This window comes from Falco biarmicus, chromosome 3 (assembly GCF_023638135.1).
Source record: "Falco biarmicus isolate bFalBia1 chromosome 3, bFalBia1.pri, whole genome shotgun sequence".
Taxonomy (NCBI): domain Eukaryota; kingdom Metazoa; phylum Chordata; class Aves; order Falconiformes; family Falconidae; genus Falco; species Falco biarmicus.
The window spans coordinates 27193777-27213567 of NC_079290.1; the positions used below are offsets into that span (position 1 = coordinate 27193777).

General features: G+C 35.6%; 1 protein-coding gene across 50 annotated transcripts in view; it reads right to left on the bottom strand.

The window, feature by feature from the left end:
* RIMS2 (regulating synaptic membrane exocytosis 2) overlaps positions 1–19791 on the bottom strand; it is a 484966-nt gene that overhangs the window by 158584 nt on the left and 306591 nt on the right. For all 50 annotated transcript variants that reach the window (XM_056332919.1, XM_056332910.1, XM_056332929.1 and 47 more), the window contains 2 exons: positions 12967–13123; positions 8561–8677 (listed from right to left, as the gene is read on the bottom strand). In XM_056332919.1, the coding sequence (XP_056188894.1) occupies positions 8561–8677; positions 12967–13123 (274 nt within the window). The remainder of the gene's footprint in view (positions 1–8560; positions 8678–12966; positions 13124–19791) is intronic.

The window sequence follows — 19791 nt, forward strand, 5'->3', positions numbered from 1 at the left end:
GTTAATGTTCTACTTAGGATTTGAGTCCCAACTACTTTTCATATCCCCACTAAACTAATTTAAGTGCTCAACCTCTGGTATCAAGTTTTGTCCTAACACTTCTAGAGACTAAGAGCTCTAAGTGCTCTCATCAAGTTCTGAGATTTTGCTTGTTCATGTATGGCAGGCATTTCAACCTTTTTTTAATATTTTTTTTAATTTATTTTATTCAGCAATTCAGAATCAGAGTAAGCCGGCATTTAGATACAACTGCTTATACAGTTTGATATGTAATAGCTCTTAACAAGTTTGAAATATGCTTCCTCATCACCCAGAACTCTGCTTGTTTATATAGAGAAGCGAGTTAAGCTTTAGCTTATACTTTACCTCATCCTCTGGCATTACTGGCTATTCATACTTTTTCCTATTCTTTAGAGCCCATGTTATCCCTGCTATCTAACTTGTAATAGATAATAACTCACTATAAAATGTTCTTACAAGCGTAACATAAAAAATATGTCTGAAATCATTAAGAAGAAAAATCAGTTCTATACATGAATTAATGCAGTAACTTACTAGAGTACAAGGCATTAATAATAAATTAAAAATATATAACCTAACTGTGCATTTTCATAATAACTCTATATAACAATAGTAATTCTAGAGATGTTATTCATGTAAGCATGTGTCTCTCTTCATCTGGAAATGGTTTCTGTTAAGTACAGTAAAGTTTTCCATAAAATATGCATGGTTAGTAAAAACGAATGGAAAAGTGCATGCTGTATCTCTATGAAAGACAGAATGACTGACATCACAAAGGTCGAAATATGATAGTATGAACATTATGAGGCAGCATATTTTTCTGTGCTTTATGTATTTCAACAGGCAGAGCAAAAGGCTTAAATACGATCTCTCTTCTGAGCATGCAGTCAATACTCCATTATTTGTTTCTTTATTATTAATACTTAATGTATTTAGCTTAAAAGCAATTCTTTATGTTTTTATAAATATGTTAACATAACACCAAAAATTATTATGACATACTTAATTCTCACTGTCCAAAACTGAAACATAGGCAACTTTCATTTGGCTAGTAGCCAGTCTAAAACACTTAAAATCATAATGTAAATAAATAATAATGTAGTAAAATCATTAAGTTATGCATTGCTGGTGCAAAAGAACTCCAGAAATGTTCCAGATCTGATTCTAAAATAAACATGTCTTTTGAGCCGTTCATGAAAGTCATGATCTCATATGCAATGTGGATGGGAATATTTGGAAGACCAGGGAGACATGGACAAGGTTTAGATATAGCAGATTTTTAAAAATACAAAAGAACTCCAAGATACATTCTTTTTTTTGCAACCTTCATCTAGACTTCTAGCCTTTTACCACACATTCCTTACTTGCTACACTATAGTAGTTGATGGCAGAAGCATATCAAATGATGGTATGGCAAAATGAAAATATTAGTCTGCATCCTCACAGATTTCTCAAACATTACATATTTTGTTACAGATAGCCTAGACATAAAATTTGCAGCAGCAACTCATTTCACTTATCTTAAAATAATGAACTTAGTCTGATAAGGCAGTGCTATAGGTTTTGCAATATGATGTACACACACACACACATACACCCCTGCCTGAGGTGAAAACAGATTTCCACTGTTCTGACAAGAAGATTCCAGACATATAGGCAAACATGATAAGTTCACTTTTTTAAAGTGAACAGAAAATGATAACTTAGAATTTTCTGATATCACTCACCTATTTGTCCACTTCCTTACACCTTCATAAAAATTCAGTGAACCATGAGGGTAATAAAACAGGTATCAGTGATTCAGTGACCAATTGGATTGCCTTGACACACCAGAACAGTCTCAGAAGCATGCTTGAAAGCACGCACACACAGAGAATGCCTCACTTGCAGCACCCATGGCACGCCTTTCTGTTCTTCTTACTGTGCAAGAGGAGTTTAACCTGGTCTCTGCTGCTTGGGATATTTTATTCAATAGTAAAGAGAACGCATTAGAAGATAATCTACTCCTTTCATTGTCTGGTACCAGGTCCCACAATCTGATAACATTCCAACTTCCCTATTAGAGTGGTAAGTTGACTCCCAGGTATTTCTGTGGAAAGGATGAAGTACTGGAGGAGTACTACAGTCTTGTGCTTATTGGAATACCCATGAGTAATTCTGAATACAATACAGGACTTTCTGTTCCACTGTTAGAGCCTGCATGAATCAAAATCAGTTCACACAAGAAACCTCTATCAACCTATAACTGTTTATCTATTCTGATAGTCAGCTTTTTCCAGAGTATTTTCTGAATGTAATATAACCAATACATTTTATCATTGGCAACACTACTATCCTCTATTTTTAGTAGCAACTTTTACACTTTTTTCAGTTGAAATCACAAATCAAATGTATGTAATTATTACATGTATGAAATTATTAAGATTACTAAGAAATAAATATCTATTTTTACTGGTATGAAATTGCTTTTAACCAAATACGCCCGAACTTTTCAAATTACAATATTCTGAAAATCTAGCAACATGAAAAAATGGCAATTTTCTTAATCAGACTGCAGAGTAAGAAACATGTCATTCTTTGGCTCGATTAGTCAGAAATTTAAGGGAAAAAGAGCCATTGAAAGTGGTAGAAGAGAAAAGAGAGAGCGTTGGCATGTGAAATACAGGGTAAGTACTGTGGGAAGGAATGAAGTAACAACCTGGGCCTGGGATCAAGTTAGTACTGCGACATTGAGGGCAGAATTGATCAAGGGAGGAGGAGGCTGGAACTAATGAAATGATGTGGTTTCAGGGAAAATGTGTGCTATACTTCCTATTAGCAGCTTACTCATTCCAACAAGGGTAAGCAACTACTACAACTAGTTACTTTTTTCCAAACAAGTGAGGCCAGTGATACAGTTCTAAAGGTTTGGATTCTCATATGAACAAAGCAGTAGTTAATGTGCTTTGTGGTAGAATGTTTTCCATGTTGTTTCGTAAACACCTGGGTAATCACACCTAAAAACTACATAAATAAAATATGAAGTCAAGCTCCCAACCTTTAGAAAATGGCAAATGCCATTCAAGAATAAAACAGTGGTTATATGAGTTCCCCTGCTACATTTCATATAAAAGACTCACAGAATAGTTGTATTTAATAGTTTAGGGTTTTTAAAGGAGAGAACAAATTTACTTTACATATAAACATTAACAATTTTCCCACTGATAATGGTATGAATGCTTTTTGTCACATCAATTGTATAGAAATTCCTGCTTATCTCCCGGTATAGAAGAAATCCTAGAAATATTCCAGCTGTTTGCAATTGCCAGTTCTAAGACTTTAGCTGTGAAAAAATAGCAATTATCAGCAGAGAATTTGTGAACTGACACATATTTAATCAAGATGAGTTTCAACAAGAAGATCACATTATCACAGTGCTCCCCATAATGTAAGTCCTTGCTCCAAAGGGCATAACACTGAAGTCTTTTATCAGAACTGCATTATTTTAACATGGGCATTTTGTGTGAGCATTTTATTCTGAGGAATGTGTCTATGTCTTTTTGTTGTTGTTACTTGTCTAATTTGGCTCAGAGGTTGTGAATCATGAGTCCTTACAGATGCAACTACATTTGCAAGACTCTCTTTCTGCATTCCTGCTCCACCACTCTTTGCATGGCACCAGGTGGGTGGTGCAGATAATGGTGCAACAGTGATTTCACTGTGAAGTAATATGCCCACTGTAAATAACAGGAGCTAAAGAGAAAACACGCTCCTTTATGCCATCCTTACTGCAAGGCTAAAACAGCAGTGTGCATGGACTGCAATCCCTTCAGCAGTTAAGCCCATGAGGGCTCATGAGTGAAAGCCCCAGGAGAGGAAATTGTAGTCTTACCTAGAGGAATCCCTACTCTACAATCTCTAGTATGTTATTTAATTGCAATTGCGGGCATAAATATGCAAAATAATTAGGAAATGCAATATACTATTAATGCACGTGGTAAAATTTTGAAAGGAGAACTTAAGGAAATGCTGCAATTATTGAGATTGAAGTTGATGAATACATTTTATAACACAGCTATAAGCAAATTTTCATCAATGAATTTCTTTTACTTTACTGGGTGTTTGAAGAAGCAAAGAAACAATGACATTGCATACCTATATGGGTATGTATCAATATGACCCACACAACCAAAAACTGAAAATATTATCCCAAAATTTCCACATAAAATATCAGGTACCTTTTATACTCTATAATGTCTTTATATCTGTCATATACACTTAAATGATTGTACTGTAAAATATTAACTAAATAATAAATGACTAGTTAATTACATATTATTCAGCTGTGTCTTTAGTAAAGAGTGTGAAAAAAAATTATCAGCTAAGTTTTCTGGTTTTAGTATGCTGCAATATCTCAAAAAACGCTTCCTAGTTTGACCTAATCCAGCACCGAGCTGTTAACAGTGTTGGATTAGGAGCCTGTTTCTTACAGATAAAGCAACTGCCGGTGTAAAATGACTTCTAGAAATGCAGAATTTATATTGCTTTTTGCCACATTTAATTTTGTGTTAAATAATGGAAGCAGATAATTAAATGACATCTTACCTAATACACAGCAGACTCATGGTAGTGAGTTATTTTGGTCTTCACTGGTTTGATTATAGTAACCAGAATTTTTGCCATGTATTTTGGCATTTACTTTTAAGACATGTTTAAAACCAACTGTCAACAGCATGAAACAAGAAAAGTGTTCAACAGAAAGTCTGTATTTCAATGTGTTAATGAAATCTTCTGTGAGTAATAGTGGTGTGGCAGTCATGCTAGTCCCAGCATATCAAGATATCATCTTTGAAGTGATTTAAAGATAATGGAGAGTATTTCTTTAAATAGTTGTGTCTATGACTATCCCATTACTTTAACAGAGCAGATAGTAACTTTTGTTCTTCAAAATGGAAACTGTGCAATAGTCCCAATGAAGGGATAGCAGAATCAAAATTTAATATGATTTTTCTTTCTTGTTTTCTTGTAAGTGACTAGTAGAAAAACGTTTATACTTTAGTTTTCTCAGATGTTTCCAGTGCAAGTCTGAATTAGGCATTCTCTAAATGCTCTGGCCTACTGTATCTATGCTAAATTTGCCATTAGCAATTTCATGCCTTGGAGAGAGCACATCTAGCATAAAGAATAAGTTAGAATAGTTGCTAAATAGTATCTAAGCTGGTTAGAGCTGTGGGCCTGAGTACAATCCCTGTATGCTGTCATGGTCTGTGTTAACTGCTGATGTACCTTTCAGAAAGTAATACACGGGTATGGTTTTGGTTGATGTCTTGTTTTGGACCTACACTAAGATTCTCACATTGTTACCTTTGATTAATTTAATAGCTTAAATATAAAATTCAGAGGTCAAATCTGGCTGTTTCCAACATTTTCTCTATAGTTTGATCAGTTTCAGTTTCTGAAGTGAGGTCTGCTTCAGACAGTTTATTAAAACATGTCAAACTGAAGTTTACAAGCTTATCTTGTCACAAATAAAAGATCTTATGGAACTTGGGGCTGTATGATTCATATTTCTTTCCATTACAAATTTAGCCTATTTCATAAAAGAGGGTGGGTACTTGCAAAAAACCTCACATTTTGAAAAGAATTAACTAATACATCTATAGTAAATATATAAGTATTATATATTTCCCACTTTGACCTATGATTATACACTACAAATCTGACATTTTTGATAATACAGAAACAGATACAAATTTTAACTATATCTTTACCCTGCCAACAAAATTCAGTATATGATTTGATAGAAACATTTGACATATTTAAAGGCTTGGTGTTTGAAATTAAAATTATCTCAAATTAAATTAAAGAAGTTATGTCTCTTCTTATTTTAAAAATAATTTTATTTTCACTTCTAACTACGCATTCAGTTTTCAAGGAATATTTGCATTGCCATTAGGCCTGAGGTCATTAGACATTTTTGTGTATGGTTTCAACTCGCACCTTAGTGCTATATATCTTAGAGAATTTTATGTTGAATTATCTAGAAAAAGAAGGAAATCATTTTCTTATTCATATTCTCAGTCATATTTTAGCTTAGCAACTGGGCATGTCTACCAGGTTTTCAAAGTTGATTTTTTTCAAATAGCTCAAAGGGATAAATGGACCATGGAAACAATAAACCATCAGAGCTGTGGGAAAGCAAAGTGTGATTTTTTTCAGAGGTAAGTGTGAAACAAAACCAGGATGACAATCAGGGAGATTATAAGCCTATACAAAGTTCAGTTTGTCCACCTCTCCAAAGGGCCTGCAGTTACCAGCCGTTTTCAGAATCAACATCATTAAAGAGTTACTTTAGGGACTTAGTACACACCATTGTTTTTTATTAGGTAGCACAGACAGTATCACAAATATTTACTAACAAAATTTGAAGCCTAATAATCTTTCCTTTCATAAAACCACTGTCAAACTAACAATTAATATAAAATATGACAAATGTTTGGGAGTAGTGTTTTTCTATTCTCTTGAGTGTTGCCTAAAACCAATATGCTTCAGAAACTGTATATTGCAATAAAGGCATAACTAATCAACAATCTGATTATACAGGCAACCACGCACCCTGTACAATCAGGAGAACTTCTCTGTGTGTTTTGGAAAATACAGTTGACAAACCTGCGTTCAGAGATTCAGAACACACCTAACGAGCAAATACCTATTGATCCAGAATGGTCAAGTGAGAATTCAAAAATCTCATCAACAACGACTTTCTGACATTGTTTTTCTGACACATTCTGAAAAACCAGTTCTCTTTCTCTAAGCCAAGTCAGTCCAGTACAAGTTTTATGATTGAAGTGGTGGGGAAAGATTGTAGTGCTGTACTTCAAGGCACCTTTCACTGCTATGTATTTGTATGGGAGCCAGCAAGCAAACTGGCAGAGTGAACAAACCCGTGAGCATTCGGTAAGGCATACACAAGCTCTAGGGACAAGTTTAGATCCTATTTCAAGAATGACTGGTCTAAAACTCAACATAGTATTGTCCCAAAAGCACTATGTTCTTTTCTTTTAAGGAAATGGCTCAGAATCCTTAAGTTACTGCCTTCTGTCTGAAAATCAGATAGTCTCATGAGCCAACTAAATAGTGTTCTTCTCTCTGTAACTAAAATAGAACCATTAAATAATTTAATGCAAAAAAGACATTCACCTATGAGCTATTATACTTCTAATGAATACAGTTTACATTCTGGATGATAAATACGTGATTGCTTTTCAATATCTTAATTTTTTTGTCCATTTGACTTTTTTTTGCCAAATTCAATTAGAAATTGCTTGACTAGATCTGCTTTTTGTTTCTTCTTTTGGCACTCTTTTTTCTAACTTACCTAATTAGGAAATTTATTTATTTATTTTCTGAATAATTTTGTCTTACATTCCTTACAACCATTGACAATCATATTAAGTTCTTTTAAGACATATTCACCTTTTCTGGTCAATATTGTTAACAAAAAGCCACAGATTTCTTGAATTCTTTGTACTGCAGCTAGCAACACCAATTATGTGCTTTGATATTTGAGGAATAACCTGTAATAATAATCTATAAAAGTATTAACATCAAATTCTAGTGACAGCACTCAGTAAGACTGCAAAATGTATTACTCCCTACTATATGCAACTATGAAGTGGGACAATATCCAGCAGTCATGCCTTTCTGATTATAATGTGCAGGTATAAGAAGCTGGAAGATTTTCAGCATTAAAGGTAAAAAATGTTTTTTCTTTTGATTTTCTGACCTGAAGACAATGAGGTGAGAAAGATCTTATAATTTTTTTTATGTCACAATTAGATCAGCAAAATGAACTACATTAGCCAATTATTGTCTGCAATTCTTTTTTACATCATTCAAATTCATAAAGGCTGTTACAGCTCTGCTCACTCTTTGGGAAATTCCATTAGGCAAAACATTAGTCATGGTAAGATGTGCCTCTAAACACAAAGACCTCGATTTCACTCTAACATACATTGCCATAACCTTCCCCACCACCCCCCCAAGACGGCTCATAAAGTTGAGAAAAGACCAACAGAGTGGTAGAACATACTTTTGTTATGTCCATGAATTGCACTGTATCCAATGGAATAATTACATTAATACTGAGCTGAAACTATTAATTTTTATGCCTCTTTATTCATCAGCAAAAATTACCAAATCTACTGCTAGATCTTTCTAAAGATACTCAGCACTTGAAGAATGTATTAATATAGTACCTACAAATATTTTTATAAAAAAGGACAACTAAGCTATTTGTCTTTTATATTGTAGAATTTCTCATAGATTTTTCAAGTTCTCTTTTGGCAAAGATACACTAACTTGACAGTTTTGTCACCCTTGTGTGCACTGAATATTTTTTAACGTATGTCACGTAACCACTGGATAAATGAGTAGGGAAATGCTCACCTGTGGGATTAGGTAAGTAATTTTGCTATTTACTTTAGTAGCTACCATGCTGAAATAATTCATGTTGATGAGTGTAGACTACAGCTGTTTCTAATTCCAGTCAGATATTTACCTCTCTCTGTCCGGGGAGTAGTGGTCATCTATAACACGGTGTCTATCCATTCGGTTCAGGGTATTGTAATGCGCAGGAGTAGATCGAGTCCCTCGTGGTCCCTGATCCACATTCCGACTAAGGATAAAAGACATCAGATTCTGAGTTCTGGGTGTGTCTGGACCACCACCCCTCACTGGTTTGTGGTTTGTACAATAATGGTTTGTACAAACAATTATTAGCAAACATGGTGGTCATTAGATATGTTAGCTGACCTGTCTTTTGCATACTTTTAAGTAATTTTACATCTCATGGTAAAAACATTTTCTCCTACAGAAAAAGGTGCTAAGTTCAGGCTAGGGATAGGTGTTTTTTTTTCTTTTGTTTAATGTTTGTTCTGAAAGTGAGAGGATAACTTTTTTAGTGTTCTTTGTTTGTTTGCTTGTTTAATTTAAAAGGTTAATTTTAGGCAAGATTTCATTAGTCTTTCCAGACTAATACCTTCAAGGAAAATTTCCTTTCTAGCTGAAACATACACTGTGAAGAATCTCCCATGAACTCTTGAGTTTGGCTATACTATAAAGTTGTAAACCATAGTAAGACACAATGAGGACTTCTGGCTGTCATGGTAGAGTGCAGTCTGCTGAAAACATTGTCATCTGAATTAAGTAACAGATGGGTTTTTTGCACTGGAAAGCTTATTCTGTAATCTCACTAGCACAGAAGCTGAAAAAGACAGAACTGTTTAATTGGGTATAAGTAGCACACATAATGCAGGCTCCATTAAAAGCACCAACCACCTTTACAGATTTGCACTGTTTGAGACCAAAGCTTTGCCCATCGATTCAGTTTAACCATTAATACCTACTGATACACACTAACTTCACCACGTCTGCTCTGTTAAACAGATCCATGAGAATAGGAAGATAGAAAGACAACAGTTAACTGTAATAATTATTGGATATCTAAAACATAATTGTTTTGTATATATTTGAAAATAAGTTTGCATGTTTCCCTCCACACAAATTCCAATTTTAGACCAATAAATTCTTCTTCCTCCTCGGTCCTTTCTTGCAGTCTTCTCTAATGTAGGCCGCTTTCTTCTTTTTTTATTTTTATTTTTTTATTATTTTTATCCCCCCAATCCCTTATGCCATTCAGTTCCTGTGTCCTTCCTTGTCACTTTGTCTGCCCTTTTGGTACCTGTCATCCTTTTCCTTTATCATTTGCGAGTCCCTGGTTAGTGTTAACCTGTATGTGCAAGCTTCACTGTCACTGCCATGTTGCTGTTTATTTCTGCATATAAGTGCTATGAAGATGTTGCACTACACATAAACATTTGCCTTCAGCTCTACCTCATTTCTCATTAAGCATTTCTCCACTCTGGCTTTCATAAAGCCAAATAAAAAGTTTAGTCTGGCCAGTAAACTTTACATTTGCCATATTAAAAGTTACTATAATTCTGCCTTTTACTCTTTCTTGAAACTGCTTCTATTTTAACCCCCATATTTATATCAAGATGATAGAAAACCTAGTATAGCCCTTACCCTGCCATTGGACTTTCTCATGTATATTTGTGCTCTAAAATGGACATTGACAGGGCTCCTCTGCTGCTTTTAGTTAACTGTTAACAGTATTCCCAACAACCAATTTTCACTACTACTTTCTGAATTCTAGTTTCTGCCTGATCCTTTTCCTCAGGGTCTCTCCTTTTGTTCAGGTTTCAAAAAATTAAAATATACCTTGATTTTTTTTTTCTGTCTATAGCATTATCGTCTTATTTTATTATTTTTTTCTTTTGACTTCAATATTTAAGCCTTCTCAAGGTGTCACTTCTTTGCAAAGCTTCCCAGAGATCTGACTTTTGCTGTCTGCCCAATCAGAACTCCTGTCTAAAATCTGATTATAAACCTTAGTCCTGAAAACTCAGTACCATCCTGCCTGTGCAAATCACTTTCAATAAGATTGTGTTATTGCTTTATTGTTCTAAATAAATTATTTCTTCTTTAAATTTCTGTATTATATCCAATTCCGACTTCATGCTGCTTTTTAACATCCTACACAACTGTACTTCTGCTTCAAAGTGTTACCACTATTTCAATTCTCTTTCACTCTGCTAAGAATGCTTTTGTCAGCCAGATTCACTATTTGACAGAAAATGACATACTTTCTCCAATTAAACTTGTTCTATAAGAAAAGTTGCTTTCACAACATATGTCTTCACTCCTTTAGAACTTTCTTGCAGTTGACAGAACATGTATAGAGCAACCAGATAACAAGTAACAGGTGAAAAGGTGTAATTGCAGGTGGTGATAGTAGAGAATAACGAGCCTTCCACTAGATTTACCACATCATCTCAGCCTAATCACTTTCTGCAGTTACCTTCATCTCGCTTTTTTCAAATGCACAGTCTTAGAAAAACCTAAACATGATGCTGTTCAGTACCTGCCACAGTCTAAACTGCATTCTGATCTACAGAGAGAATAACAGTCTATTTATTACCTGAAAACATTACAGGAGCAGTAACAATTTCCTGTCAGCTGCTATGTAATGTGGCTTTGGTGGAGTTTATCAACCAAATCTGGTAGAAGGACTGAGACTGCAAAATGACTTCTAAGCTATAACTCTGACTTACACTTCTGTGGCCCAAGAACTGCCTGTATTGGCATCAATCAGTAACTGGGAGATCTCTGGGTATGCAGCATGCTTACTACAGCTAGAACAGGTCTATAAACTGTACACGTATAGCAACTAAACATGGTGCAAATGTGATTAATAATGCTTATAGCTTTGCCAAGTACACCTGGATTTTTATTAGAATTAAAAAAGTACATTTCTGTAACCCAAGGATTATCCTTCTTTTCTACAAACTCTCAGGTGCTGGCAACCCAGTTCTCTGGACTTGACAATTCCTCAAAGAAATGATTTGCTGTGTGGGCAGGGAAACATTAGATAAATAATGTGTTTGATTGTGACATTATAGGAAACAGCTGAAACATTTTTCTCTGTAAGTTCAAAATTATGTTTAAAAATTCAGGTTTAGGAAACTCAGGAGGCAAGAAACATTTCATACATGTGAAGAAATACAAAACCACAGGAAAATGAAAAGGTTTTTCAATGGTGTTAGACAAGTGTTAATTACTAGCTTGGGTAACAAGCCAAATGCACATACACGCACTCACACACAAAACCAGAAATGCACACACAAAGAGATTTTTCTTTTGCTCACATGTATGTCTACATCCAAGACAAATAAACCCAGGAGAGTTGGCACAGGCAAATACTTAGACTGAAATCAGTATAGTAGAAATCCGAGGAGGCCCCTCTGTGTCTACTGTTTCTGTTTCATTCAAAGTTAGGCTGTATTTACATACAGGTTTAGGTTTCAAGTAGAAACTTACAGTTTCTGCCTTTTAGCTGTCTGTGACGATATGAGATAATTTGGGATCCTAATACCTCACTAATGCAAAAGCATATCGTTTAGTCTGTTAGAGGAAATTGTAAGTAAACTCCTAAGTGAGAGAATATGAAAGCAAGAGAATTTTAAGCTAACATAAAGAACAAAGATAACAGAAAAGAAAGCAGAACACAAGAGAATCAGAATGGCTATAGAAGAAAGGGACAGACACATGTACCTGACAGAAAATACTGGCTACCAGATCTTTAGTATTCAACAGGAATGGTGAACATTATGGGCAAAGAAAAGAACTTCCTCTTTTATTCCAGCTGAATTACATCAGCTGGAAACCTACCCATACATAGTGACAAAATGCTAGAAAACAGGCTTCATTCCCCTTTACATCTATCCTTCTGCCTTCTCTTAACAAAACTTACCTGTGCAGGAAAATTCTTATTTCTGGCTTGATCACTATATTCAACCAAGTAGTAGCTATTACCCAAAATGGCTAGCTTTTGGAAGAAATGTCCTGATCTTTGTTTCACAAGATAAACAGTTATCAGAGGCCTTATAAGATGAAGAGTTGATATTTTTCAGTATAAAATTGTATGTGTGTCAATTTATTCTCAATGTATTAAAAGTTTGAAAAGAACAGTAGAAAAGGCAGGAAGTATGGCTCTCCCAGAACCTTAATTCTACACAGACAAAAAGGTTGAAAACAGCTACTGACAAATGAATGCTAAGAAAATGTCAAACCATCACATGAAACATGGCACCTTCTAAATAGCTCTTGAAAAAGGAAAATATGGAGAAACATTTTTCTTTCCTTAGATTGGAATGTATTGATGAAAAATAACACAATATCAGGTGAATTTTTGCACAGTAATGTATAAATTCAGTATAATGTAAAAAAAATACTACCAGCTTTACATTATTTCATAAGATCTAGCTAATTCACTGCCATTTTGAAAGTCTGAAGATTCTTTCCAGTATTGTTACAGGATCAACACCGCATTAAATAACAGTTTACCTTTGTGGGGGAGGGACACTGGGAGACCATGATCTAGTCCGTCCTATACTATCTCCACGGTGAGGGGACCCTGATCGAGAGCAATGATTAGATGACATAACTTGTTCTGGCACTGATAGCGTTGAACTTTGAAGATCTCTCCCATTATGTCGATAATCTAAAAAGAAATGCAAATATTCAATGAATCTGAAATTGCACTTTTTCATTTGCCACCACATCTGTAGTATTTAGAAGCATGACAAAAGGCAGAATTTGATCCAAATGGTACCATGTCATCTTCTTGGGTTTTGAAATAAAAAATACATATGTAAAATTGATTCCTGTTGTTACGCTTAATTTAAATACAGCTATAGTTTCTGGAGTTATATTTTGAAAGTATCGAAATAAATTGCCATGCACCAAACTGGGAATTTATAATAATCAAAATATCCAAATTTACCATTTATTTGTGGTCAATATGAGACACAATAATAAACCTAATAAAACTGAATTTTCCCCTTGGAATAGCATAAAGAATTGTTTATTGCATATATAATTAAAGTTGTAGTGTAACAATTGAACATAACATACTTGAAATAGAAATGTCCACAATTAAAAACTACTCCAAAGTTCAGTTTAAAAATCTGGGAAACTACTATGGTGTTAAATCCAGAGTTTGGGTTCAAGAAAGATTTGTATTTCAGAAAAAAGTAACCATGACTCCACGACATCGATTTCGCTCCCAATGTTCTGAACTTAAACTTGAATCCTCCACAAATATATGAGCTAAGGCCATGCAGACACATGCTAACATCTTGGACCTAAATTTGAATTGGGATAATAGAAGGCACAACTTGCCTAAGCAAAAGCCTTTCCAGTTTAAATAGCTTAAAAGGCTACCACATGGACATTTCACACAGGCCTTTGAGAAAAATCATTTTAGAAAGCTGAATGTATTGAAGTGACTGTCTGCATCTAATTCAAAAAGTTAAATTCACTGTCCCAGGGTACTATACTCTCTGTGAAAAAAAGATGCTAGATATACACCGATTTCAAAGAAGTTTCCACAAATTTTGTGATGATCAAATTAATATATGATGATAAGAGATGGAAGAATTGCAAAACTTAATCTGATGATAGTGTTTTGCAGAAATAGGTCTTCAGACAGCTCCTGGTGGCTATGCCAACTGATATAACTGACTTTTTGTTCCGAGGACAGTAACCAACTAAGAATATTTAGAGAGATCCACCTGGCACTGGAAAAATTCTGGCTCATAAAAGTGTAAATCTTTTCCCATGGGAATTTTCTGAAAGTCCAGGAGTATTTGGTCTTCTACTCCAGACTGTTCTTCCTGGAAAATGTTCAGTAAGCACCTAAGCAAAACCTCATTAATTCATACCATTTTATGGTTCCAAGAATGTTCAATACTTGCAACTGAGTATTCATATTTACTGTGTGGCCTTAGGACCAAGGATATATGTGAAACACTAACTCATGAATAACTCCTTCCTCCTATATTTAGGAGCAAGCTGCTTTTTGTGTGTCTGTCTGTGTGTACATATGGGGAAAAATAGTACATCATTATTACATTACATTAATATGACAATGTCGAGGATCACATACTCTCTCCCCGCTTCAAAGCAATCAAGTCACGTTATGTGTAGTCACAGCTGAGAGTCAGTAATAAACTACAGAATTTTATCCCATCTGTGAAGTACACTTATTAGCATACACACTGATAAAAATTGTAAGGAGCAGTGCAACACAGTTCTGGCTGAAATCACCAAAGGAGGCACAGGGGGAATTTTATCTATGTTTGAAACAGGGTGTTTTCCACTAACCAGTAAAGTATAGATGTCTGAATAAATTTTTTGTAAGTCAGTCTGGAAATCAATAGACTAGAATTCTTTTTCTTTCTCTAAGAGAAAAAGTTAAAGTAGCAGCTGGAAGCTCAATAATATTAAGATAAAAATTTTAACAAAGCAATAACAAATTTCTTAATTAAGCAAATCCTTGAGATATTTGCCAGTTTTATACACTAACAAATATTGTCCTCAATAAAAAAATAATGCACAGTGAACTACTTAATAAAATCAGCATTTCTAGAGAAAGCGGGGAAAAGACATACACGTTAGTTATTTTAATTTCCCCAGAAGCCGAAAGAACATGAAATGCACTGCAGAGCACAGAGAGGCAGGAAAATGAAGAGGATCATTTTGCAGGTTCTTTGAAGACTCTGGATAAGATGTCACCAAAAAATCTCTACAGGTAAGAAACTGGCAACCAAGGGAATGCAAGACACTTGTGAGGAGCTTTGTAGACCACTATCTGCTGCCCCACAGAGCAGAAGAGCTATAAGCAATTCTGAGAGTTAAGACCACAAATGAGAGCTCTGCAGACTGCTTTTGGATAGACTAGAAATGTACTGAATCCATGAGCAGTTATTATGCTATGATATGATACCATATACTGAAATAAAACAATACCCCAAATCCATATTTTCTGCAGAGAAGCCCAACCGAAATAGGGACAATTCACAAAGGCTTGGGTTTTGACTATGACAATAGGTGATTACTTGCAAACAGCATCCTTACAATATAACCCACATTTTTTTCTAATTTCACAATGAACAACTTATTCTGACCATGTTTAATATTTTCATTTAAAACTGAAAAATCTGAAAAAGGCTTATCAGTTATTTTTGCTGATTATATTAATTGAAAAGTGTTGTAAGTAGCAATAAGAAATAAACTAATTTCTAAAGATAGTCTTAAAGTGGCAAGAAGATTTTAAACTTTAAAATACAAATTGATAGAATTGGGGAGAATAGAAAGGCATCATCTGAAAACGTATTGTACTGGGTTTGCGTGGCAAGGTTTTTGTAGTGGGGGGCTACAGGGGTGGCTTCTGTGAGAGGCTGCCAGAAGCTTGTCCAACAGAGCCCATGCCAGCCGGCTCCGAGACCCCTGGCCAATCCCAAGCCCATCAGCGATGGTGGTAGCACCTCTGGGATAATGTGTTTAAGAAGGAGAAAAAAATAGTGCAACAGCAATTGCAGACAGAGAGAGGAATAAGAATATGTGAGAGGAGGCCATTTCCAGGCACCGAAGCAGAGGTTCCCCCCAGCCCGTGGTGCAGCCCCCGGTGCGGCAGGCTGTGCCCCTCAGCCCAGGGAGGTCCATGCTGGAGCAGATCCCCACGTGCAGCCCGTGCAGGACCCCGCGCCGGAGCAGGTGGGTGCCCGAAGGCGGCTGTGAGCCCATGGGCAGCCCACGCTGGAGCAGCTCCTGGCAGGACCTGTGGCCCCATGGCGAGGAGCCCGGGCTGGGGCAGGGCTGCTGGCCGGGCTGTGACCCCACGGGGACCCACGCTGGGTCCCTCGCCATGGGTTGCCAGGCCAGGGGAAGGACTCGTGTTGGAGAAGTTTGTGTAGGACTTGTCCCATGGGAGGGACCCAGGCTGGAGTGGGGCAGAGTGTGAGGAGCCTCCCCCTGAGGAGGAAGGAGCAGCAGAGGCAGCATCTGACCACAGCCCCATTCCCCATCCCTCTCTGCTGCTGCAGGAAGAAGGTAGAGAAAATCTGGAGTAAAGCTAAGCCTGAGAAGAAGGGTGGGGTGGAGGAAGGTGGTTTTGAGATTTGGTTTTATTGCTTATTATCCTACTCTGATTTGGTTGGTTATAAATTAAATTAATGTACTCAAGTCTATTTGTCCTCTGATGGTAGCTGGTGACTGATCTCTCCCTGTCCTTATCTCAACCCACAAGCCTTTTGTTAGATTTTCTCTCCCCTGTCCAGTTGAGGAGGGGAGCAATAGCTTTGGTGGGCACCTGGCATCCAACCATGGTCAACCCACCACACATAAGTAAACAGCAAGTTATTATGAACTTATATATGATGAAATAAAAAAACCCCAAGATTTTCAGTACAAGTACACATGACAGAGTAATGTCTATTGTTATCCTAATAACCCATAACTGTAGATATCAAAAACACAGAGATAGTTCTTGGTATTCTGCACACATATTTGTAACATTTGGAGATGAAAAACATGAGGAGCAGTAATATGAAGAAATTGGAAAATCCTTTAAAAGAGAATCTACCATTTAAATCAGCAGTTTTATAAAATATTTGGCAAGTACACACACCAAAGCACAAAAGGAATGAGCAATAGCACAATGTATTCTACCTAAATGAACATAGTGAAGGGCAAGGAATTCAATTAACAAAACACCAACAAAATCCTACTCTGTCTAAAAAATTCCCCTAAGTGAGTACTAGTAAATCAAAATATTTAAATTTATTATATCTGTATACATCAACAAATTAATTACTTTGAAACAAAAAGCCTCCTCCAACTCTAACTTATTATTGTAGTTGACCGCTTCCACATTATTATTGCAATAAATTAAAATACATGACTAATTAAATTGTTGAGTATAATTCTGATCAGAAAGTGGTTAATATTAAATTGGAAGTAGACATGCAACGCTTTCTGGTAACTAATACTGGTAGTGCTTCCTTATAACAATTTTAAAAGGCAGAAACTATCATCACTCCTAATACTTTTTCATTAACAAAACTAGATATGCTAGCTGCATTCAAAGAAACAGATTAATGTTGTCTATGCTTTGTTGCCAGAAAATAAACCTCAAAATTTATAATTAATTTACTGAAAACAAAACTACTATACTTACGAACTTTTATTTTGCCAGCAGGTCACACTGCAAAATAGCAGTTTCAGTAAGGCAACCCACTAATATGAGTGAAGTCCAAAGTCATCCTTCAGTTTTATAGAGCTGATGTAGTGCTCTGCCTTATCTCACTAGCTAGCAGTCAAAGCAACATAGAACGCTGTCTCATACTGAAAAGAACCGTATCAGATTTTCACAGAACACAACTTTCTGTGACTATTGGTAGAATTTAATACTTTTATTCTATAAAGTTGCAATACGAGAAAATATTAATATGTGTTTAAGGTGGAGAGAAAGGTGTTTAAGGACAGATCCAGTAAGGTTCTTAGGCTTCTTGAGTATAGTTATTATGAATCCAGTATTTTACAGCCAGAACAAAATCTAATCTGTAAAGGAAAATATTTAAACTGCATGAATGCATGAGGAAAGTCAGGTATTTCAGAAAAACAATACAAAAAGCTACACGTTTATACAGCCATGTAGATAGAGCTCACAGAAGATGCATGTTTTGGACTTAGGTGCCAAAATCAAGGATGCAAGGAGGATGCTTCCATCCACTCAGGATACAAAGCCCTGCATGTTCTCCTGACATTATGTATCTTAGAGTCTTTTTTAAAAGGATCGAATAGGGATAAAATAAAAACTGTTTTTTCATTTTCTGGGAATCTAAGAAAACCGCTAGGCTTATGTAGGAGCTAGCCAACTAGTCACTCAGACTATGCCAGTTCTGAGAAACACTTTCAAAGAAAATAAATTATAATCAAATACAAAATTTTCAGATCCAAAAGGTAAGAGCTTAGAAAGTTTCTTGATCAGTTCTGGACTTAAGCAAGTCTGCCTAAAGCCACCTTTGGCAGATCAGATAATTCAGAGTTACAGTATCTGTCTTGAAGGCACTTAGTCTCCATATATCACAGTTTGATCATTCATTGGTCTTCAAGTCTTTATATTTATTTAAAAGCAAGCTTTCCTTATTTATGTGGAGAAAACTTTTGAAGTATTGGATTTTTTATTAAAATTCTCATTTTTTTTTATTTTTATTTACTGTTTTATTTTTGTGTTAAATGCAGATTTCCAAGCTTCAGGGCTAGTATGATATTTATTTTACTTTCTAAACATAGATATCAGAACAACATAGTTAAAAGGAAAGTATAGTTCATTATATCTTTTCTTTTTTATCATGACCATTACCGTTCTGGAATGAAATTTGTGTTTGAATCACAGAGACAGCACACACTGTGTGCCCAGCCAGTGGGATGCACCATGTCTTTATGCCACCTATTCACTGATTTTTATCTCCAGCTGAAACCAGATGAAAAAGATGGCCCATACTAGACTCTACCTTGAGACTTCAACTGGTATGAAATTTCAACCCAAAATTCGGAAAGTCTAAGAAACCACCTTGGATACAGTGGGATACGGCAGGAATGTAAAAAGTACCTGAGAATTTTTTTTTTAAATGAACCTCACAAGATTAAATATATTGAGACTCTGCTGATACTGAAATAATTGATGCAATCATCTTTCACTTGTTCATACTTTCATTGAATTTCAGTGGATTTTATTGCAATTACTATTTACCAAACAAAATACTTCTGTATATAGGAAATTTGTGCCTTTCATTGACACATGAGCTTCAGAGGAAAGACAAGCAATCTGTGCCTGCAGCCACAAGAGATGCAGAGAAAGCAATGGGCCAGCTCCTCAGTTACAAAGCTTCAGGAACAAAGCTTACTTGGGAGGCTTAACAGCATGCCTAGCACCAATCCATATACCCCAGAAGCAGCCAAACTGTAATAAATATGTTCGGCAATCAACACTGGAGTTCTAAATCCCCAACAGACTTTAAAGCTGCTATTGGTGATTGATTGACCATAGGATATGAAGTGGTAACTTTGGTACTCCTAACTTGAGAATTTAATTCTCTTTAGAACATGACTGGCTTTGCATGTCCAGGAGTTGAAACATTCATGTCTCTCTCAAGACAGGTGACATTCAAAAAATTATGGTGACGTTCTCGATTGGAAAAGGTAGGATTTAACTTCCAATTTCAAAAATTTTACATGTCCTGGAAATAAGGTTAGAGAAAGAAAGTAAAAATATTTTCCTGTAGAAATAAATTATAGACAGTAAAAACAGGTCATAAGCGCAAC